Genomic DNA, 27514 nt, shown 5'->3' on the forward strand with positions numbered 1-27514 from the left:
ACAGGAAGGTCCTGTTCATGTTTTTACTTTTATAGAAACAGTCTACACTAAACCGCACTTTATTTTATGCTGCTAAAATTGTTTACATCTGACTGCACTTTACCACAAACTGCTGCTAGTTGTTGAACACAAGACTGTATCCATTAGCATAAAATTGCAATTGTTATGCCCATAAACTTTCTCCGTCTAAATTCCAATGTTGACACTGCTGCTTTGCACATCATGCCTTTTTTAACATATGTATGCTACTGAAGCACTCTAATGTAATTTGGAAGTTTTTATCTATTCACTGTTTTTATGTCTTGCTCTTTTATAATAATCTGTATTGTCGCTGGTACTTTCGATGAGTACTTTTATGGATATTTTATATCCAAATAAAGATTGCATTTTTTTTTTTAACTAGAAGCACTAGATAGTTGATGTGAAGACTTTTGTATGTGTTGTTCCATAGACCTTGAATTGTCAAATTGCAAAGATGGGCACCCCAACCTGTGAGTGATGTGTCTGCTTTTAGCACGATCTGTGGAAGAGGGTCAATGAAGGGCCGTCCTTTTGATATGTTTTTTGTGTGTTCCACCACTCCAGAGAGCCATGGGTGCAGCTCTTGACCAACACTAGATCTGTTAATTGACTATGAGACGGATTCCACTGACGTGCTATACACTCTTGGAAAGGACGCATGTCTAACCTTGCATGAGGCACTATGCAAAACATGATGCCATCATTCCTAACAGTTGCATGAAAGTCCTGACTGCTAGGTATTGATTGGTCTGAAACTGTAGTAGCAAAGTCTGAATATTTCGAATTCTGGATGCATTCAGAGAGGGTAGAGCTGTGCAAGTGTTTAGAGTCGCTCCCAGGTAGGACTTCATTTGTGAAGACTGAAAATGAAACTTCTGGGCATTGACCTTGAAACCCAATTGGTGGAGCAGGGCTAATGTAGTCTGAGTGTGTTATAAGCACTTCTGGTGTGTGCTGGCTTTGATGAGCCAGTCGTCTAGGTATGGGAAGACATGAATTTGCTGTCTTCTGAGATGTGCTGCCACTACTCCTAGACATTTTGTGAATAGTCTGGGAGCAGTAGTTACTCTGAATGGGAGTATTTTGAACTGATAGTGTTTTCCTGCTATCAAAAATCTGAGGTATTTGCGATATGCTAGGTGAACCGGAATGTGCAAGTATGCGTCTTTTAAGTCAGTGTTGATATACAATCGCCTTGCTGTAGAAGTGGAAGTACTTGTTGAAGTGTGACCATGTGAGTATGCATAGATTTAACACTCTTAGATCCAAAATTGGCCTTAAGAAGCCATCCTTTTTGGGGATTAGAAAGTCCAGAGAGTAAACCCCTGAACCTTGGTACTGTAACTGAACTGGTTCTATTGCTCCTTTTGCTAAAAGAGCTTGTACCTCTTGTTTGAGAAGTTGCAGGTGCTCTGATGAGAGTTTGTGAGTGTGAGGTGGAATATTGGGAGAATTGCTGGTGAGCTCCAGGCAATAACCATGTCGGATAATGTCTAGCACCCATTTGTCTGATGTTCTGGATTCCCAGATGGGGAGAAATTATTGAAGTCTTCCCCTGACAGGTGTTAAATGATCGGGGGGAAGTGTAGGCAAATCACTGTTTATTGTGGAAAGGGGAGTTATGCGTTGGCGTGCTCTTACCTCTCCCTTTGAAATTGTTTCCTCTGTACCCTCCTCTGAGGAAGAGGGTTGTGTGTGATTTATATGAGGAAGCGTTCAGGTCTGGGGATGTAGTTTTGGACACTGCCCAATAAAAGGAGCAGCGAAAGGAGCCTCTGCTTGATGGGGACTGAAGCGATTCCATGGATTTCGCCACATCTCTTTTTTCATCCATTCTAAAGCCTCATCAACTTGAGGTCCGAAAAGATGTTGCTTGTCAAAGGGGTATTTAAAATAGATTGCTGGACTTCTGGCTTAAAACCTGAAATCCTAAGCATGTCGACAAAAAAGAATGCTGGTGTTAACTTCTCTCGCTGCAGTGTCAGCAGCACCTAGAGCACATCTAATAGAAGAATTAGATATAAGGTTTCCTTCTTGGACTAGCTCTTGTGCCTTTTTCTTGTGCTCTTCTGCGAGGTTTTGAAGTAGGCCGTCCATCTCTTCACAGTGTGTCCTGTCATACCTAGCTAGTAGGCCCTGCGCATAGGCAATACGCCAGTGGTTAGCAGCTTGAGCAGCCACTCTTTTACTGGATGCGTCAATTAATTTAGACACTTTGTCTGAGGGAGGTGCATCTCCAGAGGTCGATGGGTTTGCTCTTTTACGAGCATTAGAATCTACCCGTGAGTCTAAGGGTAGCTGTCCTTCAATAAAAACAAGATCAGATGGTTATGGTTTGTATTTCTTGTTGTGTCAAAATACAGGCATGAACAGGGTCCTTAAAAATCTCATCTGCCAGCCTCATCATGCCTTTCAGCATAGGGAGACTCTGACTAGTCCTATGTGATGACCCTAGTGTCTCAAATAAAAAGTCATCATCTAATGCCTCTTTGTGCAGTCTAACCCCACGATACGCTGCTGCCCTTGAAATTAGCTCTTGAAAGATACAGTATCATCTGGAGGTGATGGTTTTGCAGGGTATTATCCATGGCTAAATCAATATTGTAACCATCCCATGGATCTGTTTGTAAAGGAACATGGTCATCCTCATCATCTCCTACATCAGGCTGTGTTATGAGGAGACCCCTGTCGTCATGTGTAGTGGATCTGAGGCTGGCAGTTGTGATAATGGTGATGATGGTAGAGGTGGAGAGGATGGCAAAGTACGGTGTATAAGAATTGTAGCAATGTCTTTCTTCTTCTTAAGAGAAATCTTATACCCAGTGTCCTCTGAAGTAAATTTCCTTTTTGAAGGAGTTTTAGCTAAAGTGTGTCCAGTATCTGGGTTGATGTATAGCTGTTTCTGTTTCGGGTCTAATCTGTTCTTCATGACATCTAAGATCGGTTCTGGGGGATCTGGGAGATCATCTTTAGATTTTGGCGCTAAATGTTTCAGTGCCGACCCGGACTTGTCCTTTTCATCCTTCGAATCGGAAGATTTCAGCTTAGAACCAGATTTGTCTTTCGGAGTGGAATGTTTCGGATCCGAAGACCATCTATCTCAACTCCACCCTAATCGAAAATCTTGACTATTTATTTTGATGCTGGGCCAGAGGGCGGGGCGTCGGGAACATCGTCTTGGTGCGGACCAAGGCCCGAAGGCAGAGGTGGTGCTGAAGCCTTAGGTTTAGCGGAGGAGAGTTTATGAGGTCAAGGGGCTTTAGTACTCACAACACCATGTCCCGCTGGAACATCCTCAGACTCCAATTCAATTTCTAAGTCAGAATCTGATTCAGGGACCGAGAAGGCCCCTTCTTACTGTTCGGATTCTTCTCCGAAGATATCCGGAGTATGTTGAGTGCTTTGGTGCTGCATTTGTCATTGATCTTTTTCCATCGAAACGACAGACAAGCCACACAATGGTTCTTCCTTGAGCTCTGGTGCGAGGCACAAGTTGCAGACTTGGTGTAGGTCGGTGCACGGGTACTTTAAGTGGCATCGAGGACTGAATGGAGTTTGTTCCATTGGCAAAAGGCTGGATCGACACAGCTAGGTCCGAAGGCCGCCCACTATGTTTTTGACCGAAGATGGAAACTTTCCCAATCGAATCGATATACGGAGAGAGGGAAAATGCATACGATAACAATACCGCCGGGGGTACAGTGCATTGTGCAGCGAAGGACAGTTTCAAACCGGAGCGCAGCAAAACACGTCCGAACCAGATGGCCGAAAATCAAACAATCTAACAATGGAGTTGAGGCCCATGAGTACTATCAACGGAAGGATGAGTCGCTTTACCTGGTGACTGGGAAAGACTTCTTCGAAGAAAAACAACTTGCAAACATCCGGACGCAACACTAGATGGCAGGACTATGCAAAGCATGTGTATCTACATCACACATGCCTCAAACACAGTTTTTCAACCAGATATTTGGAAACAGCATTGAACCAACCCACAATGCTTAGATATAATTGTTTAATCTACATAACTCATTGATCATTTCTGTTATGAAAGCATGCTTATTTTTGGATTTTGATTAGTTTCCTTACTGTGAACCTGATTAGTGAGATCAACTGTGTAGCTACACAGAAGCAGGTGAGTTTGAAAAATGTATACTTCAGTACCCCTTTTTAAAGTAACACACTACAAAATAAAATGTGCAATCACTTTACCTGTCCTTCCTTCTTTCTCCAGTGGTTACAGGGCTGACCGAAATTCTCGGCAGAGTAGACAGTGAATTTTGAGACTGGTTGCTAGAAAAGGAGGACGTCTCAAGGTTAAGTGATGATTGCGGTGGAGTAGTCAGGCTAGGACTGCTGCGTTCGGAATGAGACACTGAACCTTAACAGAAACATGCAAGAAAATACAATTAAAGTACATTAAAATAGTGATAGTGCAAGAGGCGGACTTCAGATCATCTCATTGCTGATTTAGCAAACTTGTCAAAGACTAAAAAATACCAATAACTACGCTGACCACTCTTGTCCACACTATGCATCACCTGAGTGCTGAACATCTTACCTGCAGTTTAACAGCCCACAATGACTCTCCAATGAGCAATTGTTTTAACAGCAGCTGTGCACTACCATGATATGTGAACACCTGTCTAAAAAATGTTGATTGTCAACCACATATGAACCACTAGATGAAGTGCTCTAACAAGCCAGCATTGTACAATACCTTTTTCTATTCTGCTGATGAATGTAAAGACCCATTTTTGCTGCCGGGTGCATGTAAAGGCGTTTTACCATATCCGCTTCTTAAGTTCCACTTATAGACCACCTGTTCCTTGTGTCAATCTTGTGAGCTCTAGATGGCCTTTCCTCATTGTGGCCAAGCTCAATTCTGGCTAGCATCTCAAGCCTTTTTCCAGCATACCAACAGCCCTCTATTTCCCACCATACCCGAAGCCACCCTTCCTTCTTTCCCCTGCAGACTGGTGCTTGCTATCCAATCTGCCCTGCTACACAACCCACAGCACATACCTGCCCGCATCCCCAAAACTTGTGCTCTTGCTACTGATGGGGTCATGTCTATCTCATACTCTGCGCTTTTGAATCTTCATCTATCTGTACACCACACTATTCCTCCCTGATCCATTCTGCAGACTGCCTTCTCAAGCTTAACCTATCTCTCTCTGTTATTTCCAACACTGGCCAAGGCTCTCTAAAATTTGATTTTTATCAGCAAACTTGTTACTTCCTACACAATGTACTGCAACTGGGCACTAACAGAACATTCATGCCTACTAAGCTCTGAGGCCTTTCACACGATGTTGCTTACATTTGAAGGCTAATCTTCAAAGATACTACATTACATTTAAAAACCTTGAATAGTTCTATTAACTACTGCATCAAGCAAGAGGGTGTCTTAGTAAAAGCTCAACACCCCTTACAATTACCAGCATTCAGCAACACTGCTCTAACTTTCACAGAATAAGTTGTGTCAAAGGTCTACCTTTTCTACTCTATCCAACAGCCCTGCAATTCAGTTGATCAGTCATAATAAGTGTAGACTCTGACCAAATCCCTTCCACTTGGAAATCTTAGTCCAGTTCAGCACAAGCCAAGATTCTTGCTGCACTCCAAAAGTAAGAATACAATTTTAGCAAACATTGCTAAATCAAAAAACATGATCAAGAGGCACCTTTCACATTGAGTAAGTTTAAGTGCAATACCTCTGCAGGCAGGTCAGAACTGCTCACCTGGTTCCACTCAATCTCTATACCTGGGGGTGTGCATTGCAAGCATTTCGGGCCCTGTTGCTGCGACAGATGGCCCACCAGAAAAGTTAGAAAAAGCAAAGGGCAAATTCTCACAATCAGTAAGCCAGAATACCACACTCTATTGGCTATCAGGTTGACCGGAACCCAGTCCTTCCTGACCGTCTTTGGAACACAGGGCAAGAGTGGCAGCAGTGGAAAGGCATACAGGAGGCAAGAGTTCCAGTGTATGCAGTACAAGTTTAACAGGGAACCTTGAGGACAAATCTCTAGCATGCAGTAACTGTGACAATATGCGTTATCTGCATTGGGAAAAAGGTCTACCAGAGGCAAGCCCCACTGGGCGAAGATTCCTTAAACCACCCCTGGATGCCAATGCCATTTGCCATTTACTGAGCCTGGCAAAAGAATGACTGTCAGAGCCCCCTTAGAGGTTAAGCCACCACCTACATCTCAGCACTTCTTCGCACAGTGCCAAAGACCCCCAAACTACCATGGCATCTTGCTGTACCATATCATGGTTATGTTGTCCAACAGTACTTGGAACAGCTTCTCTTTGATGGACCTGAGAAATGCCTGCAGGGCTAATTGAATGACTTGCAGCTTCTGCAGGTAGATATGGTGCTGCATGGAAAACCAAAGGTCCCAGATTGCAACTTCATCCAGGGGACCACCCACCTAGCCCAGGCAAGATGCATCCATCATTACTGTGAGCTCTGAGTGAGCCAGATAGAACAATCTACTGCAGATCAAGTTGGCATCTACCATCCACCACTGAAGGTAACTGCCTACATCGTCTGAGATACAGATGTTGTCCAAGAGTCAACTCAATGCTGAGCCCTTTGCATGCAGTGGTTCTACTGCAGAGCTTGCATATGCCAGCGGGTACAGACAATTAGTACAATGCATGCAGCAAGGAGACTAAGAAGCCTTAGAACCATCCATGCCAGAACAAGTGACCGAACTTGAAATATCCTGGCCTGGCAGTTAAGACTGGACTGTTCCCATGGGGAAAAGGGTCAAGACTGATTTGCATATGGGTGAGTCTAAACTGGAATGGTGTGGCGTGCAAAAAACAATGGCTTTAACCCAGATCTGTGACTGGGGGTGAGTGTTTGATTAATTCAGCATCATCCGTTCTTTTTGCAGTTGTGGTCCCAAGTGGGAAGGGTATTTCCAGACGTGGGTCACATGCTCGCTACACCACCAGATTCAAGCTAGCCTGGCTAATGAGGGGTTACCCCGAAACCGGTCCCAGGATGCTGGTTTCTGGTCAAGGGAGGACATGGCCTGGCAGTTCAGGCTGGACTGTTCCCCAGGGGAACAGGGTCAAGACTGATTTGCATATGGCTGGATCTAAACTGGAATGGAGTGGCGTGCCAAAAAATACGATGGATTTAACGCAGAATGGTGACTGGGGGTGAATGTTTGATTAATTCAGCATTCCGCCTATCATCTGTTCATTTGCACAACCTTGAAATCTCAGCATCATTTGTTGAATCTTCCAGGCTCGCTACAAAGGTTGAAAGACGGTGTCTTCAGGTTGGGCGAAATTAAAGGAATCCTCTGAGATTTTATTGATAGAGAACACCATAAAGGACAGCAAGGAAACTGCTCTCTGCAGGTGGTCCATGACCGAACTGCAGTGGTCTCGCTGTCAGCCCATAAAAGAGGTGTGGAATCCATTTTATTTAAAGTTCCATTTTGAGACACTCAATAAGAGCAAGCCTGAAGATAGAGCACAGGCCGCTGTACTTTAAGTGAACTTTTATTATCTGCACTTTTGCTGTAACCACAAGGCCTTGAGAAATTACCAAGTCACAAGTATATGTGACAAGCTGTTACTATGCTTCTCTTGTTGATTTCATAAATTAATATCCATGTATAGCTAAGGACCATATTATGATTAAGTATGGGCGGAAAATTCGTTCCGCTCGCCACATTTGCGAATTTTTGGCAATATCGCGAATCGCGCAATTCGAGAGTTGGTGGATTTTTTTTCTTGTTCGCGCTTCAAAAATACAATCTCACGCGCACGCGCCATTGACTTACCATGATTCTGCGTTAGCTGATGAGTTTTCCTCCCTGTTCGCGTGCGCTGCGAGATTTTGGTAGCTGGCCGAACGACGCCGCAATTGCAAACACGCCATTGCGACCCGAAACAGGAAAAAAGCCTCGCGAGCAGGCTGGTTAAGTGGAAACAACATCTTCGCGACTGTTGCAACCGCATGCGCAAGTTCTCGTTCCGGAACTGGTAAAAAAATCTCGCAAACTCGCCAAAAATATAATTCGCAAGCTCGCGGAATTTGGCGGATTTTTGCGACTCACGATTACGAATTTGCGCGAATTCCCGTATCGCGAATTCGCAAATTACGCCCATGCTTAATTATGATTAATGATTGGATAAATAAGTGGAAATCCCTACTGTTCAACTGAGCAACTAGCTCTCATTGGCTGCCTATCATTTGTGCAATATATGCAATATGTTTTGTAATCTATAAAAACCCATGTTAACTTCTGCATCTTGAGTGGAGTCGCATGGCACCTGTTTCCTCAGCAGCTGTTAAATAATAAGAAACATTGGAAATCTAACGGCCTCATATCTTTATTTTCACACTTCTCAGAGGTATGGGAAAATGAGTATCCCAGAACAGCGAGGGTGGGCCACAAAAACTGCCATAACTTTCGTAAACACTCCGAATACCAAAGTGAGGCCAAATGACGGACTAGCAAACTAAAAGTGCTCCAATGCTACCATGAAACAAAGGAAGCATCGACAGTACCGTAGGTTGGATACATAAAAGTAAGTATCCTCTCAGTCCAAGACACCATCAAGTCCTCTTGACCAAGGGTAGGGATGAGGTGGCCCGGAATGACCTTCTTTAGTTTATCCTTTCAAAGGAAAGTGTTCAAGAATCGAATATCCAGCTATTGCTTTTGGGCACCAAAAAGTAGAATGAATAGCATACTGTGCCATTTTCCTTGTCAGGGTCTCTCTATGCCACCTTTGCCCATCATTTATAGAACTTTCTCCAAAAAAGCCATCAAAAAGCATTTCCATAAAAAGAAGCCTCTATGTCTCCAGAAAACCTGTGGTACGCATACATGCATGAAGTCGGATCACAGCACTAGTGCCTACACAACACACAAGTAATCTGTTGTGTCTAGACTAGCTTCAATATGTAGTTAGCAGCAGCTTGACCATCATCAAATGTATGAATGTATTCCTGAATCCCACAGGAAACGTCGGCAAAGTATAGCTTGCGCTATCCAAAACAGCAAGTTTATAATACCCCAGCAGACATAAGGCACATTCAGGGACCTAAATGCAACTGACAGAGGAGAAACCCCTCATGCCAAAAGTGGCAATGTATTTCATCCCCATGTCTGGCGGGGCCACAGGAACCACATGAGACACTGCTGGTGAATGTCTGAACCACTAAACTTGCATAAATCAGGAGTTGGATCAGAAAGGCCAGGCCCCTACGAGCAGGCCTATGGCATGTCTCTAAAGGGCGACTCAACGGTGGAGCTCAGCACGGCTTAGAAAAGGTCTCAGTCAACGTTTCAGTCAAAAGATGACGGCATAGATTGCAAAACCTGAGTTCGTACATTCTCAGACTGGTGTACATTTGGCATATGAAGATTAAGCACTTTAGGAGCACATCCAACAGTGAAAGAGGCACTTTCCTCTGTAGAGGGAAGTCCAATTCAGTCTGAGGGAAAGAATACAGGACACTAGCGTTCTGTAAATCAATAGGCCATCATCAGTATAGGGAGGAGGGAGTCAATTATCAGCCTTCTTGTCTTCATCAGCATAATGTGGAATGGTTTAAAGACCCGTGATTGTGTCTGAATTCAACCCAAATAATAACTGTTTCGGGGACAGATCTGCAACTAGCACCTCCTGAGCCAAGAAGGGCATGGCCAAGTGTGCAGGTGTTGAAGTATGGGCTTGGGCTAGGAGGGGGACCAACAGGGTCAGTCTGAGCTAAGGTAGGCCCTTCCAAAGGCACTTCAGAGGTACAGTGGCTACAGCATGGCCCCTTTCGAAGCCTTAACCTGCTGCAGAATCAATGACTGCCCGGGAAACTGAGGAGTATCAGAGTCAGTTTAGGAATATCTTTAAGTGAGACAACTGGAGCATAATTAGGGCCTCTGAGCAGTTACTGCTTGACTTCTCCTTGGAGCGGGAGTGGCAGGAAAGAGACAAATCACATTTAGATTTTACATTAATGACAAGAGTAGCCTTTTAACTTTGTCTGCAAATTACCTGAGGACAGTGACTTCGAGCAGGAGTGGTCTGAGACACAGAGCAAGCCTGAGAATTGGAGTGCCACTTGTCTCATTTCTTGTACTCAGTAACAAACAACTTTGCCTCACACTTACTGATGGCTTTCAGGTGCATCAGGAAGCATTTGTTACAGGATTGTGAGTCATGCAACGACCCTACCTAAAAGCCACAGACAGATGTCATGAGGGTCTGTGACCAACATCTGTAACCTGCAATCACAACACAGCTTGAAGCCCTTAGTCCCTAGGGTAAACTTTCCCCTAGCATAAAGTCAATAAACATATTTTGCGGTCGTAAGACAATGACCAAAGTTGGGGTGTAGAGCTCCAAATCTGCAAAGGGTACATAAAGGTACTGGCTTTGGGGTGGTGCCTATTTATGACTGAGTACTTTCACTTCTGAAGGAGGGGCAATGCTGCTGTGGAGTCTGATGGCACCATTTGACAGCCTTTGGGAACAATTGCTTGAAATGTTCTGATCAAGTTGGGTGCCTGGGGGATTCCTACGGTGATGAATCTGTGGTTATGAGTATCCATACGAATTTGGAAATTCTGAATTTCAGCTCCTGATATAACACATCTTTAACTATCGTCCACCTTCGTCACCTTCCGCCACCCGCCACAAGCTACCAACCCAAGCCCAAGGAGCACACAACTAGATTGACCACATCTTCCAAAATAACCCTTGCATGCTTTTGATATGAAACAATTCCTCCCTTCTTCAGTGATAAAAGTCTCCTTTCTTCTTGAACTCATCCCAGGTCCCCTGAAATGTGCCATCATAATGCCTCCCTCTTCAGGTAGCCAAAGGGTGGCCCAAAGTTCTGTGTAACTAATGGCCTAATCTCTAAATTACCATCCCTTAGCGATTTCTCTAAAAAGAGTCAGACAGACAGCTTAAAGAGAAAAAGAAACACACACTGCGTGAAATCCAGCTTAAATTTAGGCAGGGAAGGCACTGAGAATCTTTTCAAGCTAGTGTTAATGATGAACATCTATTGTTTCTAAAAGAAATAGAGAACTCTTCCCTTAATTTCCTACTAGATGTCTTCACATTCTGATCAAACTGGTCACAACATACTGCTGGAAAGTGGACTGCAATTAATATACTTTCACAGGAGTAGATCCAGCCACGCTCTCAAAGAAATGCCAGCAAACAGAAAAATGGTCAGTGGAATTGTCATCCACCAAGGCATTAAGCAGAGTGCCTGAAGCATCAGACATATCCTGCTTGCTCTTCAAAATATACCTCACTGAGCAATATCAGGGCAACCTTCAAATGCACACTGACAATACTCAAATCCATTTCCAACTAGGCAATATGTCACCAAAGAAGGTGAACATTGCATCATGCCTGAACCAGATGTAACACTGGATAAAGGAGAGTTTCCCATATGTAAACAGACGGATCCAAGACAGTTCACATAATGGGGAAGGGGCAAACGAAAGACTGGCTTTGCATTTTAAATGGCCTTCTAGTCTAGATGCATCAGCAGCAATGTCATTGAAAAAGGACATCTGGGAGTTAATTTTTGGATGCTGAACTTATTATCACTCTCCATGTGAGCAAAGTGGTCAAGGCAATACACCTACAAATCCTACTTCCCAGAAAAACCATTCCACTTCTACATCAGGGGCGACAGGGTGGAACTGAGAAGCGCTTTGGTGAGAGTTTGACTGGAATACTGCAACATTTTTTGCACTGAACTGCCAAAAAAGCTACCTGCAAGGTTGCAAAGACTCTAAACCAAGGCGATCAGACTCTGACTGAATCTGAAGAGTTTTAAACTGATAGGTTAGTAATGAAGACAAATCACGTGGTCCCAGTAGACACTAGGATACAGTAAAAAGTATTATTTGTAGTACATCATGACTACTGGGTCAAAAGTTCAAGATATCTACAAAGTCTCACTCCTAGGTACAAACCAAACAGAACTCGGACCTTTTTTTCTGCAAATATAGTTAGCCACGGACCACTAAATCAAATCAAACACACTGACAGGACTCTGAATCTTCAGAGTCCTAGAATGTAGAATGCATTGACTACCACCCTGAACTCACTGCAGCAACAAGCAGTTCCAGAAGGGCTGAAAAATAGAACTCTTCCTGATTGCCTTTAAACGATCTTTTTATAACCAGAAGATTGCAGCAAATACTTTGGATTAGATTCAAGCTGAGCCAACTTGTCCTGAAATTGGAACTGATAAACAAAGGCAAAATGTTACCTCTGTCTGAGCCAATGGCAGATCTCTGGTAACGTGGCGTTAGTGGAATTTTGATCCGTTCTGTCCTGTACTGCAAGTTGCTTGAAGAACCTATTTAAAAACATGACATGGACAAATATTTTAATAGAAATTATCAAAAGACGCATGAAATCTAAAAAACACGGTGTCAAAAGAAAACTCAGGCAAATGTACAGTATGCTGCAGAAGCTGAGATGGCTAATCAGTGGGTGGCCTCATCTATAAAAAAAACAAATTCACAGTAGAAGTAACAGCAACACCGTCTTCAATAATGTCCTAGAACATGATATAAAAGCTTTCTCCTCCAGTGCTAAACATCCACTTAGTACAAAAACATCAGAGTCAAAATGGGAAATGTAGAAAATGAGCAATTTAAGTAAGTGGAAGTAGTAAAGCACCGAGAGGTGGCAGATGCATTTCAAAAGGAAAGAAGAGTTTGAAAATTGGGTAAAACTTTTATTAATGAATGAGCGAAGACTATCATTCATAAACATGGACAATACAGAGCAAATAAGCTTTAAAACAAAATTACCGAGGCGGGCACTGGACGGTAGCGAATTTGAATTATGTGATGCTCTTGTCCTCGGGGGCTCTGAGAAATCTTTATGGCTGAGATCCAAACTAAGCCGGCCTTGATGCTGAACACTAAATAAAAAACAGGACATCCAAATTAGACCAAAAAAACCCTACTTTATTTTTAACAAGATACCAAATCTAGGCAGATAATACATGCACTGTTTTAACTGCAGATAACAATTTTTTCAATCTCTAGTTGAAGATTGTAGTAAAGTGCCCCTATTTGGCATGGTCATCCCCACTTGTTGCTACTGGTACTGATGTTTTTTCGACCGATGTGCACTGGTCCCTGCTGGTTTTCCCATTAACTTTAGCAGTAGTGTTAGAGACTACTCTTGCGAACAGCATCCCTGCACCTGGACACACCAGGGCCAGTAAACCGAAAATGCTGGTGGTTCTAAGGACTTGGCCACTACTTACCTTAAGTCCAGAAGAACAACCCTGTAACTCGATTGCAAAGACCCCTATGCAGTGTATGTTTCTCCTATAAGATAACTTTACCGCCTTCGAGTCTCATGCCTCAAATCGGACAGCTGTATTTTCTGCATTTCTGAAAATCGCTACTTACCTAATCTCGAAGATCTTGGTGTCTAAATTAATATAAAAATCTATGTTGTTTTTCAACACTGGTGTTGGATTTTCTCATTGAGTGGGTGTCTCATTTATTGACTCTGTGTGTTCAACAAATGCCTAACACTCCCCTATGATAAGCCTAAAGTTGCTCGACCACACTACCACAAATGGAGTACCATGGGATTGTAAAAGCAAGCCTCTGTACATACTAGTAATGGATACCTGGACTCTCAACACAGTGCAACTCATTTTCGTAAACTTTATAAAGAACCAGCTTCCTACAAAGATTGGATGTTCAGAGTGGGCCACCCTCATTCATATAATGTTTCAACAAAACATCCTTACATCTCACAGTGCACAAGCATCTAAGATCAATGCTTGTAACCCATCTGCCAACCTATTAGCAAGCTTTCTAATTACCACCAAAGTTAAAGAAACATAGATTAGCCGAATTTGCTTAAACAGTGCTTATAAATTTATCATGCCATGTTTTGCCGTTTAAGGTGTTTTCATTCTGTTTAATTATTTATAAATCATTTTATAACGAAACATTCTGTATAGCCTTTAACATCATGCACCTATAGTACAGCCACAGTTGTCCATGACCTCATTATAGGCAAGTGTGGTTAGGCTTACCAAAAAAATTATTCTATTTCCTTGTGGAACATGCAATTAGACACATGTTAAAGAAGTGTAAAGCTGTTTAGGAGGTTTAAGTACGCAAAAGTGCTTGGAAACTTATCTTCAAATGCACACTAATAGCCTTGCAGATAATCATCTTCCAATCTAGTCAAGTTAGAATCATTTATATAGATAGCAGGGAGCCAGGCCTTCAGAACGGGATAGCGATGATATTAAAACACATTTTCAGCATCTTCTAAAGAGGCTTAGATCATAAGTGTTGCTGAGCTCTTCATGACGACTATTCATTCAGTAAATGTGGAAGAGAGGTACAGATTAAAAGGCAGGCCAATCAGGGGAAAATAGCACAATGAGGTACATGAAACCTATCCTGCCTGCAAGGTACTTTAATGGGCGGAATCTCTCGGTATCATAACAGCACTCAATAGGAATCAAAAAGGAGCCAAGAACACAGCAATAACTGAAAAACTTCTACAGTAAGTACACATAGGTTTGACAAATTATCATGTCATAAATTACACATATATAATAAATAATGAAAAAACGCCGAAAATATATCATTGTTATAAGTATGGAATATCAAAGACTTGAATATTGTGTGATCACATTAGTAAACATTTCTATGTACATTCGTCCATTTTTTTTTTATAACTGTTTTTTTAAAATAAACATAAATCAAATAAAAACAAAACTGGTGCAGTTGCAAAACAAAATACAGTTCATGAGAACAGCAGGAAATATCAATTAAACAAAAGAATACATTGGGTAAAAGGAAAACACAATGATATCATCAATGCCTGCGACAGTCAGCCTATGGTGTTACGTTGTAAACAACATCAATCGTCTCATTAAGTGGTGTACAAATATAACCTCTACTTTCATTCCAGGGGCCCCACACCTTGGTCCATTTACCCGGGCAACCTCTGTTTTCATATTCCGCCCTCTCCACTTGCATGCACCAGTCCATGTCCGATGCCCAATCCGCGTGTCTGAGTGCAACCCCCCCCCCCTTCCAGGTTTTAGCAATATTGCATTTAGCGATCATACATCACAGTGTAACCCAGAGCCATTCAAAACTGGTTAGGTCAGTGGCTTCCCAAACATTCAAAAGACAGAGATGTGGGTATATATCAATTGATTTATGGCATATTTGGGACATGGCGGAAACCACTCTTCCCCAGTATCTCTGAAGGTCGGGACAATCCCACCATTGATGTAGGAAAGTACCTAGCTGTCCGCAGCACCGGGGGCAATCCGGAGAAGACAAGAGACCCATCTTAATAAGTGCCACACTGGTGTAGTATGCCCTATGCAGCAGTTTAAGTTTTATCAATTTAAAACAAGACCAGATCACCACCTTCCAAGGTGATGCCAAGGCATCCCTCCACTCTTCGTCATCAAGCTCTCCCACCTCATCATTACATTTTGCCCGTAATTTACCCATGGAGTCGGGCATATTATTAAGAATCTTATGGTATGTCAGGGAAATTGCTTATTCTGGGAGGTAATCATCCAATAATCTATATTCTAATGGTGAGGAAACCGGCAGGTCGGAACATCTAGGTAGCGCCTTTTGAAATGCACTACGTACCTGAAGGTACCGGAAAGTTTCCCCCGCCTGAAGATGGTATTGCTGTTGTAAATCACTAAACGGGACAACTACCCCCCTAATCCAAGGGTCACCCAACGTCGAGAGGCCAATTAAGTCCCATTTGTCAAACCCTGGGAACCTTGAGAGCATGCCTAGCTGAAGAGACTCAAGCAGTGGAGCGGCCTTAGTAATCTTACCTTTCCATCCCAACGCCGCCGTGGCCAAGTACCATAACGAGACCGTAGTAGAGTTCGGAGTGTACTTAGGTGCATATTTCTTCCTGCCATACAAAGATCTGAGAGAGTTACCCGAAGACATATTATATCTGTCCATTGTGTACGACAGATCCGCTATGGGCCGTTGCATCCATTGGTTGACACCCACCAGTTGCGAGGACCAATAGGAAAATGCTACTTACCAGTATGCATCTGTTCTTGGCATACAGAGCTGCAGATTCACACACTATGCATAGATCGCCATCTGGTGTTTGGCCCGGATGTTTGCACTTTGTTGTTGTCTTGGAAGAAGTCTTTGGAAGTCACGAGATAGGTGACTCCTCCTGTGGACAATAGCGCGTATGGGAATCAACTCAATCTTCAGATTGATTTTTTTGCTAAGAAGGGAAATGAAGGAGTGTTGTAAGAAACAGAAAAAAGGTGCCTATGTGATGTATCTAAATAAGATAATACTGGGACAGATAAAGGTAGCCGGGGAGGCGGGTGGGTGTTTGTGAATCTGCAGCTCTACATGCCAAGACCAGATTCATACTGGTAAGTAGCCTTTTCCGTTCGAGGTGTATGAGCTGCAGATCACACACTATGCATAGATTGCATAGCAGTACTGTCCCTTAGCGCTGACCACCAGTATCTGTTGCAGCAGTCTGAAATAGTGTTTTGAGTACAGCCTGGTCCACACTAGTTTGTTGGTTTGCCTGCACATCTACACAATAGTGTTTTGTGAATATGTGCGGTGTAGACCATATAGCTGCTTTGCAGATATCATCTAAGGGGCTGTTCCCTAAAAATGCCATTGAAGCCCCTATTTTGCAGGTAGAGTGGGTTTTAGGGGGAATAGATAGTGTACGGGTTGCTTTGTGATAGCAAATTTGTATACATTTGACAATCCACCTTGAAATTCCAGAATTTGATATGGGATTGCCTTTATGTGGTGGTGAGAAGGATACAAAAATATGTTTTGTTTTGCAAAAAGATTTTGTTCTGTCACTATAGTAAAGAAGTGCTCTTTTTATGTCCAACGTATGAAGAGCTCTTTCTGCTACCGTTTGTGGCTGCGAGAAGAACACTGGCAACTCAACAGATTGGTTGAGATGGAAGGGAGAAATGACTTTAGGAAGGAATGTGGGATTTGTCCTAGGAACCACTTTATGATGGAGTTGTAAAAATGGTTCTTGAATAGTTAGTGCCTGTAATTCACTGACTCTTCTGAGAGATGTGATGGCCGCAAGGAAAGCGACTTTCCATGTAAGAAATTGTAGCTCACATTTATGTCGAGGTTCGAATGGAGTACCCATTAATCTAGTGAGGACGATGTTTAGATTCCACACTGGAGAGGGTGGTACCCTGGGAGGAATTATTCTTTTGAGGACTTCTATAAATGCTTTATTGGCAGGTACTTTGAACAATGACAAATGTTGTCTATTTTGCAGGTAAGCTGCTATGGCAGCGAGATGTAATCTAATTGATGTGTATGCTAGATTACATCTTTGAAGATGCAGGAGGTAACATATGATGTGTTGAATGGACGCATCTAGAAGATTGATTGTGTTATTGGTACAGTATATAACAAATATTTTCCACTTGGCTGCATAGCAGGCTCTAGTGGTGGGGCGCCTAGCCTCTTTGATAACGTTCATACAATCAGGTGGGAGATTGGGGTAACTAAATTCTAGGACTTCAGGAGCCAGATCGCTAGGTTCAGCTGTGCTAGATCTGGATGTCTGATCTCTCCATGGTTCTGCGTTAAGAGTTGTGGGGAGAGGTGTAGTTTTTGGTGCGGGACTACTGATAGTTCCAGTAATGTTGTGTACCATGGTTCCCTGGCCCATGTTGGAGCAACTAGGATCAGTGTTAGTGACTGTTGTTGCAGCTTGCGCCCCACTAGTTGAATGAGTGGGCGAGGCGGAAAAGCATACGCAAATTTGCCTGACCAATTCATCCATATCGCATTGCCTTTGGACAATGGGTGTGGATATCTGGCGGCGAAGCTTGGGCATTTTGTGTTTGAATGTGTGGCGAAGAGATCGATCTCTGGATGCCCCCACATTTGAAAAACGGGTTGAAAAACTTGAGGATGAAGTTCCCACTTGTGAATCTGTTGGCTCTGACGACTTAACAGATCTGCCATTTGATTCTGTATTCCTGGAAGATGTTGGGCTAAAAGGAATATGTTTTGAGAAATAGCCCACCTCCATATGCTCTGTGCTAGTTGAGAGAGCTGCAGAGAGTGCACCCCCCCTGTTTTTGTAAATAATACATTGCTGTTATATTGTCTGTCAGGACTAAGACCGCTTTGCCTTATGTGTTTCTGGAATGATTTTAATGTCAGAAAGATTGCCAGTAACTCCAAATGATTGATGTTGAGTAGCTTTTGCTGAGGTGTCCATGTGCCCTGTGTGGTGTGATGTAGTAGATGAGCTCCCCAGCCAGTGAGTGTCTGCTGTTAGCACGAATTGGCTCTAGGAACGGTCGCCCCTTGGAAAGGTTTTGGGTGCTCCACCACTGCAGAGAGCAATGTGTACGGCCGTCCACCAACACCAGATCTGTTAGCTGACCTTGGTTCCACTGACGTGCTAAGCATTCCTGTAAGGGGCGCATCTGGAGTCTTACATGAGGTACTATGAATATACAAGAGACCATCATCCCTATTAGCTGCATAAACACTCGAGCTGGAAGTGAGTGTTGCGGCTGGAATTTTGTTGTAAGGGATTCCATGCTTGCTATCTTGGCTGGATTGGGATGTGCAAGGCCTTTTGAGGTGTTTATTGTGGCACCTAGATATTGTTGGATGTGGGACGGTTGGAGGTGAGACCTTGTGAGGTTTATTGTAAACCCTAAGTCGTGGATTAGCTGGATTGTGGTGTGTGTGTGATTTACACACTGGGTATGCGACTTGGCTTTTATGAGCCAGTCGGTCAAGTATGGGAAGACATGAATTTGTTGTCTTCTTAAGTGGGCTGCTACCACTGCCAGACATTTTGTGAAGACTCTGGGTGCTGTGGTGACTCCGAATGGGAGAAACTTGAACTGATAATGCTGACCATCCACTACAAACCGGAGATATTTCCTACGAGCAGGGTGAATGGGGAATATGGAAGTAGGCGTCCTTGAGATGGCAAGGAAATCGCATTGTTTGAGAACAGGAAGGACCTGTTGAAGAGTGACCACATGAAAACGGTCTGATTGTATGTAGAGGTTTAATGGTCTTGGGTTCAAAATGGGCCTCAGGGTTCCGTCCTTCTTTGGAATGAGAAAATACAGGGAGTAAACCCCTGGGTTTTGATGATGCTGGGGAATTGGTTCTATTGCATGTTTTTGAAGGAGGGAAAGCACCTCTTATTTTAGAAGTGTTAAATGCTCTGTTGATATTGGACGCTGTTTGGGTGGTATGTTTGGGGGAGTCGAAGTGAGCTCCGGGCAATAACGGGATTGTATGATTTGTGTCACCCACCTGTCCGTGGTATTCGTGTTCCAGACAGGTAGGAACTGTAGCAATCTTCCCCCGACCGGAGTATAATGGTACGGGGGGAGTGGAGGGAAGTCATTGTTTGGAGGTGGAGGCAGTGCAAGTATTGATAGTTTTGCCTCTACCTTTGTTGTTATTGCCCCTGTAGCCTGCTCTGTAATAACCTCTGGTAGAGGAGGTCTGGGTGGGATTTTCATAGGAGGTGGAGGAGTTGTCAGTGGTAAAACCTCTAGAGGCGCTCCTATAAGAGGAGCAACAAAAGGAACTTCTGGGAGTTTGCGATTGCAAAGCTCCCATTGATTTGGCAGTATCAGTATCTTTTTTCATCTTTTCTACAGATGAATCTACACTAGTACCAAATAAATGTTCCTAATCAAATGGTTGGTTTAATATGGTAGTTTGAACTTCGGGTTTGAACCCTGAAATATGTAGCCATGCATGTCTGCGCAAAAGAGTACTGGTGTTGATAGCTCGGGAGGCTGTGTCTGCAGCATCTAAAGCACATCGAATAGGTGTATTAGTTATAAGTTTCCCTTCCTGGATGAGATCATTGGCCCTTATTTTATATTTATCTAGAAGGTGTTGTAGTAGGCTCTCTAGTTTGTCATAGTGTGCCCTATCATACCTAGCCAGCAAAGCCTGTGTGTTGGCAGTTCTCCATATGTTGGCTGCCTGGGGCGCTGTTCTTTTACCAGATGCGTCCAACAGTTTTGACTCCTTATCAGGAGGTGGAGCATCGCTTGAGGTCTGAGAGTTAGCCCTTTTCCTGGTGTTGGAGACTACCAAGGAATCTACGGGGAGCTGCCCTTTAATGTAAAGAGCTGAGGCAGACTTGTATTTCTTTTCCACTCTGGGCTTAATGACTCTAGCCCTTACAGGATCTTTAAAGACTTCAGGAGCGTGTTTGATTACCCCTTTTAACATTGGGAGAATGGAAGTGGACCTTTGAGATGGTGCAAAAGTGTCCATGAGGAAATCTTCTTCTACAGGGTCTGTGTGCAAAGTCACACTGTGGTATTCTGCAGCTCTGTGTATGAGCTGAGTGAATCCTATAGTGTCCTCTGGACGGGATGGCCTAGATGGGTATATATCATCTTGTGGTGTCAGGAACATCTGGTGTGCCATAATTGTCCCCTGGGTCATTTGTGATATTAGGATGAATAGGTTCCCCTAAAGGTTCATCATCCCCTCCCTCCCCAAAGTCGTCCTCATAATCCTGAGTTGGAGGAGATAGTGAGGGGATTGCAGATGGGATAGGAAATATGTAGTGTGGAGGAGGAGGTGGAGATGGAGATGGATTTCTTAAAGGAGAAGTGGCAATGTTTTTTTTCTTTAAAGGGAGTGGAGCTGGTGCAGGATTGTCCATTTTCCATTTGTTGGAAGGACTAACTATGAGGTGACCTGTCTTTGGATCGATTTCAAGGGTTTTTTGGGTTGGATCAGGTCGAAAAAGCTCCTCCTCCAGAGTATTTTGCTTTGGTGCCGATTTTTTGAGGTCCGACTGTTTGTGTGGCACAAGTTTTGGAGTTGTTTATGCTCCTTAGGTTTCGAATCAGGAGTTTTCCTGGGTTCCGAAGGTTTAGTTGGGGTCTTCAGAACCGGTTGTTTGTTTGGTTCCGATAATTTTTTCGGATCCGAAGGTTTGGTGCTAGTGGGTTTTGGTGCCAAATTCGCCTATTTGGAACCAGACTTCGGTGCGGACGAAGACAGTGATTTGTCTTTGGGTTCGTCATTTGTTTTCGGTGCCGGGGATGGGGTTTCGGTACCGACAGTAAGCTGGCTCGATCCCGAGTGGCCTGAAGGCTTATGTGTTGACTTCATTGCTGGGCCCGAAGGCAGGGCGTTGGAAGTTTTGTCCCGGTGTGTACCTAGGCCCAAGGGTGAAGGTGTTACCGAGGCCTTTTTATGAATGGGGGGGGGAGGAGTCGACGTCAGTACTTAGGACCTGCTGCACTGCAGAGATGTTTTTCACGTTGGAGTCGTCGGCTTCGGAGGCGCTAAAGTTGCCCTCTTCGATCCGCTCCTGCTCCGGTATATTGATGCCTTCTTGGAAGCTATCATCCGGTATCGATGTCGATGATCGAGCCATAGTTCTTCGAGCCTGACAATCTTGTATTGTTTTCTTGGAGCGGAAGGAGGCACAAGCTGGACAGTCTTTGGCCTCGTGCTCGGGCAAAAGGCAGAGGTTACACACCTGGTGAAGATCAGAGTATGGAAACTTGGATCCACATAGAGGATACTTTTTAAAAGGAGTCCTTTCCATGAGCCAAAGGGCCTGATGGTGCAGATGAGCCGGAAGGCCTGCGTCAACGACTGGAATCGAACAATTTAAGTTTGTAGAGATGCGCGTCGAATGGGAAGCACGATCGAAAACGATACTGAAGAATAGGTGAAGGATTGCGCTTCGAAAGGTAGATCGGTAATGACACCGAACTGGAGCGCGACAAACACATCTGAGCCCGATGGCGGAAAAAAGCAATCTGAAGATGGAGTCGATGCCCATGTGCACTATTGTCCACAGGAGGAGTCACCTATCTCGAGACGTCCAAAGACTTCTTCCAAGACAACAATAAAGTGCAAACATCCGGGCCCAACACAGGATGGCGATCTATGCATATTGTGTGATCTGCAGCTCATATGCCTCGAACATAGTATTTAATGGCAGGCATGGCTCTGCCCCCATCATACCAGCTTTAAGTGAGCTTAGCGAGAGCGATTCTGGGTGTACCATGATTCCAAAATAAGGAGCGTACCTCAGAATCAATAGAGAGAAAGTATTGGGAAGACACCAAAAAATGCATATTCTGCAATGCATAAAGAAAGCGGGGAAGTGCAATCATTTTATAAAGAGCGACTCTACCCAGGAGTGTGAGAGGTAAAAATTTCCAGTGTTGCACATCGGCACGGAACCACTGGAGCAGAGGGATTAAGTTCTGATGGTGGAAAACACCTTCATCTTTGGTGATATATATACCCAAATACCAAAAACCCTCAGTGACGATCTGGGCCAGACAACCCAATGGGAGGATCGGTGGCTCATCGCTCAAGACATAAACCAGAGATTCATCCCACTTGATCATGTAGCCTGAATATTTTTGGAAGAGGGCGAAAATGTGTAGCACGCTGTGGATTGAAGACCGGGGTCGGGCCAAGTAAAATAGAATATCGTCGTCATAGAGTGAAATTCTGTCCAATCTGATGACCAATTCAAACCGCGAATCAGGGGTCACCTCTAATCCATATGGCCAGGGGTTCTAGGGCTAAGTCGAAAAGAAGAGACTACAGGGGGCATCCGTGTCGCGTGTCCTTACCCAGCTCAAAAACAACTGACTGGCCTCCATTTACCGTAACCCGGGCCAAAGGGCAGGCGTAAAGTAGGCGCACCCAGGATATAAAAAGAGCGCTGAACCCTTATCTCTCCAGCACCGCAAACAAAAAGGGCCATTCAATCATATCGAAGGCCATCTTAGCATCCAAGGACACTATCACTAAATCCTCCTGAATAGTGTAGGCCCGGCCAGGCACCCCAAACAAACGAAGTAGACTGAGCGCAATATTTCTGGCTGGCATAAAGCCAGATTGATCCTAGTGGATCAATTTGTGAAAACATGGGAAGAGGCGAAGGGCCAAGAGTTTGGCCAATATCTTGACCTTGGAGTCTAAAAGAGAGATCTGTCTATACGAGGAGCAACGGTCCGGTGGTTTGCCCGTGTTATGGTTGACCACAATATTGGCCAATCTTTGTGTAGCTGGCAAAGTACCAAGGGATACTCCTTCGTCACACATACGCACCAAAAAGGGCGCGATAACAGAGGCGGTAATTTTGTAAAGTTCGATTGGGAGGCAACTCGGACCAATGGCCTCCGCAGATTGTAGTGCCCCAATGGCTCTGGAAACCTGCTCAGAGGTCAGATGGGCGTCAAGGTCTGACACCTCTTGCAGATCCAGTTGTGGTAAAGGTAACGTGGAAAGCAATTCAGCTGCCGCGGCCTGGGTGGATGTGGATGAGGGGGTATAAACAACCTTGAAATGACTGGCAAAGGCTTCTGCAATCCCGAGCTTATCATGGTGCTGGACACGCTGCAAGTCTAAAATCTCCGCCACCCATCTAATGGCCAACTCCTTCCTATCCAGCAACGCCAACAACTTACTAGCTTTATCTCCAATATCGTAAAGACGGTGCTGAGTGTCTCGTAATGGGTCCTAGCGGAGTCTTCAGCTATGTCTCGGTAGTCTTATTGCTTTATAGCCAATGTATGGGAGAATTCAGAGGATGCCGAGGCAACCATATCAGCTTCTAAAGTTGTCCCTTCCGGCTCTACATCCTGTAGTTGTTTACACTTCTCCTTCTTATTCCTTGCCACAGCTGCCACTCCGCACCCACGGATCACAGTCTTATAAGCCTCCCACAGTATTATGTCAGAGGCGACAGAACCATCATTATCAATAAAGTAATTTTGGGTGGCGTCCAGCAATCTGGCACGTACCGCTGGTACACGAAGAAACCAAGGTGGGAGCGTCATTTTGCAGCCGGTGTGTGGTGGGGGGGGGGATGCCTCCATAATAGGTAACAATAGGTGAGTGGTCGGAAATACCCCTCGGAAGAAAAGTAATCTCCCCAAATTGTGGAAGCTGGGTTGCCTTGCAAAACAAATAATCATGCGAGACATACTCCTGTGTACCCCGGAGTGAAAAATTTATTGCCTGGATGTTGAATTACATACACGCCATACATCAATCAAACCTAAGGCGCATAAAATTGCATCAAGTACTTGCCAGGTGACTCCCCCGCTTAGGCGGCAAACAATCAAGGTCACCACTAAGGGCGCTTTACAGTCACCTCCCACCAACATTTCACCCTCCGGTAAATTGAGCAGGTGTGAACCAAGATCGGCCAGAGTGGAAGAATGAAGCTTGGGGGGGACATAAACAGATTACATTTGAAAGCCTCCCCTCCCACTGCCCAGAGACCGAGACAAATCTACCCAGGGGGTCGGAAGGGATTTTAGACACCTGGAGTAGGAGGGAGGTGTGTACCAGAATGCCCACCACTCTGGATACACGGGTATAGCCCATATGTGCAATCAGTTTATAGCCCCACCTATTAAGTGCGCAGTAGAAAGTACCCTGAACAACAGTCTCCTGAAGCAAAATCAAGTCTGGGGACTGTTGTTTTAAATATTGCAACACACTAGCCCTCTTGTTGCGATCTCCCTACCCGTTCACATTTCACACGAGTATTTTGAAGTGGCCCATGGATGGAATAGGATTACAGTCTTGACTCATTCAAATCTGTGAAAGCGAGGCTCCCCCCACCCCCAGCGAGTGAAAGAGCACGGTTAAACATTCTACTCTAGCACAGGAGACACAATAATGAAAAGCAATCACAAATGAGCATTGAAAATCGCAAAAAACAAATACCCAGGACCCAACTGGTGTTGCAAATAAGATTGTTCGAGAAACTGCACCAAGAAAAACAAACTGATTAAAACCCCTCAAAACACCACAAAAATCCCAAATCGTAACCCTGCATCCCCCCGCCCCCCCCTGCCTCCCTGCAATGTGGACTTAAAACTGCCCCCCCCCCCCCATTTGCAGAGCGCCTCTAATCCCCGTTCATCTATACTAAGGAGGGCGTGTCCCACTGCCGAGCCACCCAGGTGACCACCCGACAGACCCCCTAAACAAAACAATGGAGAAGCCCTAACACTTGCTATCAAAACCTGAGTATCTGCAGCATATGCAAATAAAGTAATTCTCAACTCCAACCACTCATAACTCAGCAAAACAAAATGACAGATTAGAATCAGTCAAATAGGGTTTAAGTCCCAAAAACAAGTGTAAGCAGAAGAACGTTAGCCCACTCAGGTTTCAAGTCTTTATTTCGATTTTTAACAAATCATAAAAGACACATTTAAAATACAATAATAATAAATCGCACATAAGACTTTAAGAAAAAGAAAGATACAAAACATCATTAAACAGGAACTGTATACATTAAAAAAGCATTAAATATCAATAAGGAGGAAACCTGAATAAATAAAAACACATGGTGTTTTAACAGTACATAACGAATCATATCAATCAATTAGCGGGAAACCGTTTCTTGCCCACTCACTCCCTGACATGCGAATCAATACTCATCGTGACCGGATAACTGTCTGGATCCAACACAGTTCCAACATATAGTTCATGTCGTGGGCGCAGTGGACGTACGTCGAGGATCAACCAGTCCCATTGCCACCTGAGCGGTCCTGTGGACTATCCAGTCCGTGCCCCTGAGTAGGGGACGATCGGTGACGGGCAGAATAAGCACGCCAGTTCTCAAGCCAATCCCGAGTCTCCTCCAGGGTCTGAAAGAAATGCGCTTTCCCATCCGCCAGGACTTGCAGCCTTGTTGGAAAAAGCATGGCATTCTTACGGTCCTCCTCTCGGAGGGCTCGCTTGACCTCCAGGAAGGATCTCCATTGTTGCTGCACTTTAAAGTTGAAGTGCGGAAAAAAGGTAATAGTGACGCTGTTGAGTTTCAGAGGAGGGGCAGGCCGGTCATGGATCCCTGAAAGATTATATCCCTATCCCAAAATTGAAAATTCCTGCCAGCAAGGGTGTGGAGGGGCTCCTGGCCCTGGGGGACCCCCAGGCACCCGATGCGCCCATTCCATGGAGAAGTATTTCGAGAAGGATCGAGGTTGCAGATGTTTCTGTATCAACTCCTCCAGAACACAAGTCTGCGGTGTGCCCCTCCGATTTTTCAGGAAACCCCAAAAAACAGACGTTATTTCTCTGAGGATGCCCCTCATAGCTTCGCCTCGAAGACGGACACTTGGGCTTCCAGGCGGTTCACTGTAGCTTCAAGGAACTTTGATGAAGCCGACAAAGTTTTGACAGAATCCTCCGTTTCCTTGACTCTGTCCCCCATTTTGCGAAGGACGGCGCAGATGAAAGTAATCTCTGTCATGGCGGTATCTATGTTAGCCTTTAACGCTGTGCACACTCCCTGGATGGCCTCCATTATGTCCACTAGGGATGGGCCCTCAGCCGGCGTCGGTAGCTTCTCCCCAGTCCAAGCCTATTCATCCTCCGCAGCCCCGGTCTTGAAATGCGCAAACTTGGACAATCTGGCCAGGCCCGATTGGCGAGTCCCTTTGATGGTAGTCACATCGCCAATGTCATAACTGACGACTGACAATTGTGGGTAAAGCTGGACACCAGCGTGCTCTGAGAAAAAAGGGGGAAGGGCTGTGCCCCACGCAGGTCAGACAGGAGACCGAGTCCACCACCACCCGGTATCCAACTGCGTGGGGAGGGAGGGGAGAAGTTGTAACTGCGTCACTGCAGTGGTCCCACCTGGGAAACAGGCCCGCAACCTGACACCAACACCCAGCACACACCCTGGTTGCTTCCTGGAGTGGTCGGGGCCCGCTGTCCAGCGACAACTGCCTGAGCTTGAAATGACCCCACCAGTGCCACTGTCCAACTGTCCATTAGCCGGCGGGGGACGAGCACTGCTGCACAAAATTACGGGGCAAAGTCCTTCTCAGCTCCCAATGCCCACCCCGCCTGTAGAGCGAGAGGGGGAGGGGGGCGATCAGGGGCCAAATACCGTGCTTCTAGTGTTTGATGATCAGGCCGCACCGGAGTCAGCCCGGAACACTGCCGCGCCCCACCCCTTACCGAAGTTGAATACCACATTTAGTGGTTAACCCGTCTTTTTATAGCATTCGAAGACTACTTTATGCCAATTTTAGTATTCAATAGTGTTCTTTTTGGGAAGGCTAGTGCATGAAGACTACTGATATGTGAGTGGTACTTCTTGAATACTAACAGAATACTAAGCACATACTTATTTGTAATCGCATAGTCTTCATTTACAATGCAGAACATTAAGTGAATACAAACAATTTGAATACTACTGGACTTTACCCAGACTACTATTAACATTCTATTCAAGCTGCATGCTGAATGGTAGACCAGTGCCTTATTTATTATACTATTTGTATGCCTTATTTATTATACTATTGTGGTGTTTGTGTAGTGTAGGGCAGTGTTATAGGGTTTAGGGTAGTGCTGGGGGATAGTGCAGGGTAGTGATTGAGTGTAGGGACCAGACT

At 44.6% G+C, this 27514-nt stretch overlaps 1 protein-coding gene across 5 annotated transcripts in view; it reads right to left on the reverse strand.

The window, feature by feature from the left end:
• DLG5 (discs large MAGUK scaffold protein 5) overlaps positions 1–27514 on the reverse strand; it is a 957981-nt gene that overhangs the window by 405446 nt on the left and 525021 nt on the right. For all 5 annotated transcript variants that reach the window (XM_078643375.1, XM_078643374.1, XM_078643372.1 and 2 more), the window contains 3 exons: positions 12852–12964; positions 12302–12391; positions 4234–4402 (listed from right to left, as the gene is read on the reverse strand). In XM_078643375.1, the coding sequence (XP_078499501.1) occupies positions 4234–4402; positions 12302–12391; positions 12852–12964 (372 nt within the window). The remainder of the gene's footprint in view (positions 1–4233; positions 4403–12301; positions 12392–12851; positions 12965–27514) is intronic.

Source organism: Lissotriton helveticus, chromosome 5_1, assembly GCF_964261635.1.
Source record: "Lissotriton helveticus chromosome 5_1, aLisHel1.1, whole genome shotgun sequence".
In the NCBI taxonomy this organism is placed as follows: Eukaryota; Metazoa; Chordata; class Amphibia; order Caudata; family Salamandridae; genus Lissotriton; species Lissotriton helveticus.